Source organism: Citrus sinensis, chromosome 4, assembly GCF_022201045.2.
Source record: "Citrus sinensis cultivar Valencia sweet orange chromosome 4, DVS_A1.0, whole genome shotgun sequence".
Lineage (NCBI taxonomy): Eukaryota > Viridiplantae > Streptophyta > Magnoliopsida > Sapindales > Rutaceae > Citrus > Citrus sinensis.
The window spans coordinates 8,913,959-8,922,659 of NC_068559.1; the positions used below are offsets into that span (position 1 = coordinate 8,913,959).

The 8,701-nt window shown below is 39.8% G+C and overlaps 1 protein-coding gene across 1 annotated transcript; it reads right to left on the reverse strand.

Moving 5' to 3' along the window:
- Positions 1 to 1,282: 1,282 nt before the first annotated feature.
- On the reverse strand, positions 1,283 to 2,026 carry LOC127901847 (uncharacterized). The gene is made up of 2 exons (XM_052439865.1): positions 1,610 to 2,026; positions 1,283 to 1,510 (listed from the first exon to the last, which is right to left on the reverse strand). Exons 1-2 carry the CDS (start codon positions 2,024 to 2,026, stop codon positions 1,283 to 1,285), a joined length of 645 nt encoding a protein of 214 aa, XP_052295825.1.
- Positions 2,027 to 8,701: the final 6,675 nt, after the last annotated feature.

Below are 8,701 nucleotides of genomic sequence, written 5' to 3' on the forward strand. Positions count from 1 at the left end.
ATTCTGGGGTCCATTCTGTTTTCTTCCCCCTCCTTATCACTTGAAAGAATGACTAACACTTGTCTGTAGCCTTGGATATGAATCGGCTCAATGCCGCTAACCTCCCCGTAAGGCTCTGCATCTCCTTCAGGTTACGAGGAGACCTCATCTGCACGATCGCCTAGATCTTCTCGGGATTCGCTTCAATCCCCCTATGACTCACCATAAATCTAAGGAATTTCCCTGACTCGACCCCAAAAGCACACTTTTCCGGGTTGAGCTTCATCTTGTACTTCCTCAAAAGTCCAAACGTCTCCTCGAGGTGCTTGACATGTTCCTTCGGGATTTTCGACTTGGTTATCATGTCATCCACGTACACCTCCATTGTTCTCCCAATCAACGGCTTAAAGATTCTATTCACCAACCTCTGGTATGTGGCCCCAACATTTTTAAGACCAAATGGCATTACCCTGTAACAGAACAGACCCTGGTTAGTAATAAAAGCCGTGCTCTCCTCATCCTGCTCGTACATGGGGATTTTGTTGTATCCCGAAAATGCATCTATGAAGCTAAGCAGGCCGTGTCCAGCTGTTGAATCTACTAGCTGGTCGATCTTTGGTAAGGGAAAGCTGTCTATCGGGCATGCCTTATTGAGATCTGTGAAATCTACACACATCCTCCACTTGCCATTAGCCTTCTTTACCAACACCACATTCGATATCCACTTAGGATAATTGACTTCCCGAATGAACCCTGCTTTCAAGAGCTTCTCCACCTCGCCATTTATAGCCTCATACCTCTCCTGGTTGAAGCACCTTCTTTTCTGCCTTACTACCCAAGCACCTTTCTTTATTGCCAGCTTATGACATGCTATCTCAGGATCAATCCCTGGCATGTCTTCATGTGTCCAAGCAAACAAATCTGCATGAGCCCGCAAGCATTGCACCAACTCCTGCTTCTACTCTTCTTTAAGTCTCGACCCGATTCTAATCGTTTTTTCTAGATTCTCTAGTCTCAAGCTTATTGTCTCCAGCTCCTCTACAGGTTCTTGTCTGCCATTCTTATTTTCTACTTGGGTATCAAGGGATGTTATTTGCATTGCTTCCCTTGCTGCCGAGGAGTAACAGCTTCGTGCGATTCTCTGGTCTCCTCATACCACTCCAACTACCCCATTCACCCAGTACTTGGGAGCTAAATAATGGTTGGACAGTACCGCTTTGCTCATCCTCAGAAATGGCCGACCTAGGATCATCTGGTAAGGACCCTCTTCATCCACCACCACAAAGTCCAATATCATAGTCCTTTATGTCGGGGAGCTTCCAATCGTGATAGGCAGCTCGACCACGCCCAGAAAGACCAGTTTTCCTCCTCCAAACCCCTTCAAGGAGGTATTAGTGTACTCCAACTTCAGGTCTGCTATTCCGATCTCCTCTAGAGTTGACTTAAACAACACATCAACTGAGCTCCTTGTGTCAACTAGTATCCGGTCAAACTTCTTACTAGCAACAGTGGCCTTGATGACTAAAGCATCCTCGTGGGGGTATAGAATCCATTCTTCATCCTCATCTATCCACATGATTGGCACTTGCCTGACTCTTGCTCGTTTGGCTGCTGGGGTGTTGAAAAATACCTCTTTACTAGTCATGGTGTATCTAGCATAATTCTTCCTCGATCTGTTGGAATCTCCGGCCAATGTTGGGCCCCCAGCTATCACCCTTACTGTAGGCTGCTCACGCCTCAAGTTTCTGTTACTCTGCTCCCCTTCACATGTCGAGGTCACCATCGGAAAAGTCCCATCTATAAACTCGTTCAGGTATCGATTCCTCACCAAATCTTCAACCTGGGTCTTGAGATCTTTGCATTCTGCAGTGGTATGGCCATGAGTGCCATGGAACTTACAATAGCGTCCCCTATCCCTCCTGCTGGGTAGCTTTATTATTGGGGCAAGGAGGTACAGTAGTCCCCGGTCCTTTATGGCCTCGTACACCTCGTCCAGAGACATCTTCAAGGAAGTATACCGCCCATAGTCTTGGTCCTGGTCGATCATGTGCACTGCCCTTTCTCTGTTTGTGCCACTCTGAGTTGGAGGTGGTGGCAACGCTTCTGGTCTGCTCCCTCTACTACCATGGGGGTGTGAGTGAAGATGACCATATGCCGCGTCATGCCTTCTCCAAGGCTCCCTAGCTGGTGAGCGAGGAGGTTGCGCTCTGCTGCGCTGATACTGTGGTGGCCTCTGATGAGGCTGGTAAGCTGTTACTTGACCTCCTGCACCGCTACCTGAGGCATGGTGGTCCCTCCTCTTGATCGGCCCATTTCCTGGTACGGCTCTCTTCTCTTTCCTCTTCGACCCTTCTAGCTAGTCGGTTTTAATCTGTGTTGCCTTTTCCTCATCGATTTCTATGTCTCTCTTAGCCTGCTCGTAAGCGGCTGAATATGTCTGAATAGCTAGGCTTCTCAAGTTGTACCACAACCGTCTGATCTTCACTCCTTCTTTCAACCCCCTTAATGTCTGAGGATGGTTGAAGGCTCCTAAGTCGAGGACAGCACGGTGGAACCTTTTGATGAATTCCCGAAGGGTTTCCTCCTCTCTCTGCTTCATGCTCATCAGCTCCATCATATCATCTTCTGGTGCCATTGCCCCACGAAACTGCTCTGCAAATTCCTGGCACATCTGCTCGAAGGTTTTAATGCTCCCCCGAGGAAATTTCCTGTACCACTCACGTGCACGTCCCTCTAGAGATAGTGGGAACACCCTGCATCTTTCGGCCTGAGATAATCCTTGCACCCCGATTATGTCGTTGAAGCGCTCTATGTGCACCAATGGATCAGTTTGTCCCGAATATCTAAGGTTTGGGAGGCAAAAATCTCTTGGAATGACTGTCCCCATGATCTCTGCAGAGAGCGGGGATTCTCCGTCCAGCATTATCCTCCAACCAGGTGCTCTGTTCCTTCCTTGCATGTCATCAATTACCTGCGCTAGTCTGCCCACTTCCTCCTCCAGCTGCACTACACGTCCAGGATCACGTGCTGTAACTTGATCCCGCTCTTGCTCTACATCATGTAAGTGTTGCCTGAGCTCTGTTTCCTCTGCATTCGCCACCCCGTCGTCCTCTTCAAAAATCTGTCTTCCGGGGGGTTGCTCTTCCCCTCTATGAATTTCTCCCCGCAGAGATAAGTTACCTCTCTCACCACCAAATCTCCTGGTAGTTTGACTTCTCCTCGTACTATCGCGACCTGGTGTCACTCTGTCACCTCTCACCCTTTCCTCCTGGGTTCTCCTTCGTTCACTCCGCAGCTCATGTAGGATGGTTGTCAGGGTCTCCATCTGCTTTTCCATCCGGTCAAACATGGCTTTTTCCCGTGCTTCACTGGCTATCTCCCTCAGCGTCACGGAATCATTAAGCCTCATATCACCCCCTTGTGCACTACTTCCTCCTGCCTCCATTGTTTTTTCACTTGATTTACTCCTCTTCTTGCTGTCAACAGAAGCTTTTTGATCAGCTCCCCATAGACGGCGCCAAAATGTTGATGCGAGATTCTGGTTGCCCTCTTTACCACGACCAGGATCTCTGCTCGATCAACTCTGCCACGACCAGGATCTCTCCTCGTAAGGCTTCTTCTCTAGAAGTTCCTGCGTACACAAAAGCAGGTCAGAGTACGCCGGTTGTTTCCCCGGCGTAAACCCTTCGACGCTCAAGTTAGAAATGAAGGTTTTGTGCCTTTGGAAACACTAGCCACTAATCTTATGACTTATTCCTAGTATCCGATCTAAGAAGCTCTCTTTATCTTAGTTATCATATCAAAAATTCTAACCCTTTTACCTTCGTTGGCTACCTTTTTATAGGCCATTTCTGAACTTAGGCCTTCCCTCCATTCGCGTTCGTTATCTTCCCACCTCTCGCAAGTGGATGCGCCATTTCTGTAGTCGTGGGTGGTCGCGTGGCCTTCGTGCCTTGATTCTCGGACTGGAGAGCACTTCTCGCCAACTATTGTTGACCGGGTCTCCTCGACACAACCCTTAGCAGGAATGTAACAGGAATGGCTTTATGCTTCCAGCAGGAGATTGGCCCCGTGGATGACGTACTCGTGGACGAGCAGGATATTCCTGCTCCTGCTCCCGCTCCCCCGGCTACCAGACTCTTACAAGATATACATGTTTGAGGAACCCCGCTACCAGATGTCTGCTCATCACTGCTGGTCTTCGTCGAGGCATATCCCACAAACAATTATAATTTTCATGAACAAAATGGACTGAATCGCAAATTGACATGTGGATTCTTTTATTCACCGTGTCAACGAGGGCTTCGAGACGATCTCCAAAACCGAGTTGTGAAATTGTCGCATCAGAATTTGAATCCTGGTCTATTAGAACATGCGGCATCGGAACACAATCAACATCTTGGTCTAACGTAAGCCATTAAAATAATTGCGTCCGCGTCATGACATCATACCATCAATACCATAAAAGCAAGAGAAGAATGGGAAAAAGTGACATCACAAAATTATCCTCCTCCTTTTCAACTACCGATATTTAGATTCAGCCTGTCAAAGTGGTAAAAGATTATACTGATGCAAATCAAAAGACATCATTTTCAAAATCATGCGCCTCCATACCATATATTAAACTCATATCACCACATATTTTAATTCTAAAAAATTAGAGATAAAAAAGAATGAAAAATATTGAAGGGGTAGAAACATGAGACTAACCAAGGTGGTTGAACTCATAGCATTCGTACCATTGGACGAAGCAAACAAAATGTTCCTGCTTAACAATTCAAGAAACACTGAGTAACCAAAAAACAAAGTCATTGTAGCTAATATAACCAACAATAAATTTGCACTATAGTAAAATACAAATGAATATAGAACAACTCTGCCAGTGGAAGTAAGTCACAAAACCACAAATACAATGTCAAAGATGATGTATTAATACATATTCAGGTTGATTTTTTTTCTTTATTTTAAAACATATAATTAGCACTTATGACCAGAACATCAACAAGAGAATTTATACAACTCCATGCTTCGTTAGTGTTAATATGCATCCCCCAAAAAGAAAAAAAAAAGCACAGTAAACTATTTTCTACATAACATCCTACAGAAACATCATACTTTGAAGTAATCTAGATATCAAATTTTGACGAAGCTTTGACTTTTATACAGCCTTTTTATTGTTTCATAAATTTTCAATTTCATTTTTATGCTTAAATAAAAAAATTAGACAAAATCTTAATTAAGTAATGATCTGATTAACTCTAAGTGACTCAAAAAATCATTTTTCATGAATAAAGAACTCAAAAGATATTCTTATTAGCTTAAAGAAGAAACACTTTTAAAAAGAACCCAAAAAGTGCTTCTCCAAAAAGTTAATCAAATTACGAATAAAAACAAGACATAAATAAATAAAAAGGAGAACTTACTTTTTTCTCGAAAGAGAAATTCCTTGTTCGAAAAATCTGCGGGAGAAGTGAAACGAATCATGAGAAACCAAAGGGACAAAATCAGAATTGAGGAATTTAGACCGATGAAGAGCAATTGACGAAGATGTTAGGAAATTGAGATTCGTCTCAAGATTACTCCAAATCATTTGTTAAGTAACAAATTAATAAAAAAAATAAATAGAGACTCAATATCAATTTCACAACACAAGATTTACGTGGAAAACTCTAAATTCGGAGAAAAACTACGGTCGTTGTCAAAAGACGCCTAGAGAAAATACATATTATGTGGAAAATTATTACAATCACACTCTTAAAAATAATTTTCTCTCACGCAAGCTCTAAATACACCCAAAACTTTCAATTTAAGAGTAATTATATTTAACTCTCAAATTCCCTCTAAAAACAAGAGAAAATGAATTTTTTTTTTTTTTGGGATGGATTTGCTCTTCTTCCACTCCAATTTGTAGGCAAAATAATGGCCAAAAATTCAACAATTATGACCCAAAAATTCAAACATTACGACACCACCACCCAAGCACCGAATCCGGTGTTTGAAATGTCAAAGTCAAGCACCGAATTTGGTGCTAACTTTAACATTCTCTCACTTCGAGATTTGACTGAGAATCAATCATATCTCCATACTATACTCTCTATTATCTTCACCTATAATCATAATATATAGAGAATTATCATACTCCATCATAAAGAGTATACTCACTTAGAATTAATTACCAATTCTAAGAATTTTATATCGGCACATATTGAAATATCCTGCCAAAATTTATTGTACAACTTCGATGTTGGCTTCTTTGGAAATTCGTTGGCCATTGACATAAATTCCACCACACACCCTGCATCAAAACCAGCCATGCCCTGTGTGCAAATCTTATGGACTCGCTAGTAGTAACACATCCCCTTTCATGGTATTAACGACATGCCATGAGGATGTCATCATCATTTGATCTGGACTCACTTATTAATCTTGCTCCATTTATCCTATGACAATCTCTTTTTAGGTGTCCCGATTGTCCACACCTTGAACGGACTCCTTTCTTCTTAGAATTATTTTTCTTCCAATTTTCCATAAGTGCCAAAGTTGAGATATGTGTAATTTCACTACTTTCACCACTTAGTCTTCTTTCTTCAGAAAGTAAAGTACTAGTAACTTCTTCAAAACTACCATCTCTTTCCTATACATCAAAGTAGGTAACAAGTGTTTGTAAGAAGTTGGAACTGACCACAACAGCCTGAGCGCCTTGTCTCCATCTTCAATTTTAATTCCAATGGCTTCTAGTTCTATCACAATATCATTGAGAACACTAAGGTGATTAGAAATTTTTGTACCTTTAGTCATTCGTAGTGCATGAAATTGCTCCTTCGAGTACAATTGATTTATGATGCTCTTTGTCTGATACAACTTTTCTAGCCTGTCCCAAAGTTCTTTGCCTGTAGGAATATTTGCAAAAACATTCTTTACTAGACACAGTCATATGCTGTTTGAAGCTCTATCATCTAACCCTTCCCCAACTTCATTGCTTATACTAGCTTTTCTAGAGCCACTATTGGAAGTAGGGTATGACTTCCCCTTCAATGCCTTGTGTAACCCAAATTAAATCAATACATCCTTAACTTGAATTTGCCACAAGCCAAAGTTGATTTTCCCATCTAATTTTTCTATTTCAAATTTCATTGGGCTTGAAAATTTCAATCTTGACATTTTTGCTTTATAGATCAGTGTTTGCTCTTCAACACGAACTATTTAGATTGGCTTCCACTACTTTACACGAACAGTACCATATACGTCAACAATGTTTTATACGTAATAGTACTATATACATAAACAGTGCCCCCAACATCAAAACTTCAATCAATGGCTCTGACACTGCTATTAAGAAATTGAGATTCCTCCCAAGATCACTTCAAGCAATTTGTTAAGTAACAAATTAATAGAAAAATTAAATAAAGAACAATATCAATCTCACAACACAAGATTTATGTAGAAAAATCTAAATCCAGAGAAAAACCACGGCCATTGTCAAAAGACAACCAGAGAAAATATTCACTATGTAGAAAATTATTACAACCACACTCTTTGAAATAATATTTTCTCACTCAAGTCGTAAATACAACCAAAACTCTCAATTTAAGAATAATTATATTTAACTCTCAAATTCCCCTAAATACAAGAGGAAATGAATTTTTTTTTTTTTGGGATGGATTTGCTTTTCTTTTACACTCCAATTTATAGGTAAAATAATGGACAAAAAATCAACAATAACGGACTAAAAATTCAAGTATTACGGCACCACCAACCAAGCACCGAAGTTGGTGCTTGAAATGTCAAAGTCAAGCACCGAATTTGGTGCTGACTTTAACAGAAGACGTATCGTGGAAGAGAATAAAGGAGTAGCAGTAAAAGCCATTGAATTGAAGAAGAGCTTTTGGTCTTTCTGGTAGTTGAGATCGATAGAAGAGGATTCTAATCCGATTTGTTTAGAAACTTAATCAAATTGACGAGTTAACTATTATTACTGTTCGAGAGCTTTAACATTTAGGCCTCCTCAAGCATCTCTATTTCATATATAAGTTCATGTTGTTACATTTATTACTTGTTAGTAACAACACAGATCACATGTATAAAATGTATTAAATACAAACTAAACTTGTCATCATTCTATTTTTACTTTAACCTATTTATATATTCTGGTGTTGGGTTATTTTTGAAGAGTTTTTTTAGACGATAGAACATATTTATATTCTAACATTAGTTTATTTATTTTTCTTTTTGTTGATTATTTGTGACTATATATAACGGGTTTTTTTTTAATATTATAATATAATGATATTTATAATTATAACTCTATTTAAACTTTTTAAATCAATATGACTTGAAGCATTTGGATATATAGACCCAAAAAGAGTTAAGAGTCAACTGATTAATGAATAAACATAATTTTTTTTTAAGTGATGAAGTACTAAAAGTAAAGCTCTAGTTCCTTTTGGTATATAAGCCTAAACGTTCCTTGTGAATGAGGTAGAAATATTTGATTAAATTAAATAGTATGCAAGTCTAGGAGTCGCTTGTCATATGTTCGTAAAATATTGTGATAATAACAGTCAATTATTAATATTTATAGAGTTTCATTCATACCACTAATTTTTTATATAATAATATAATTTCTATTTTATTTTCAAACATCTCCCTAATTCAACTCTATTTTTCTTTTTCAACTAGAGTTAGAGACTTGTTTTATAACATGATAAAATTATACATTTAT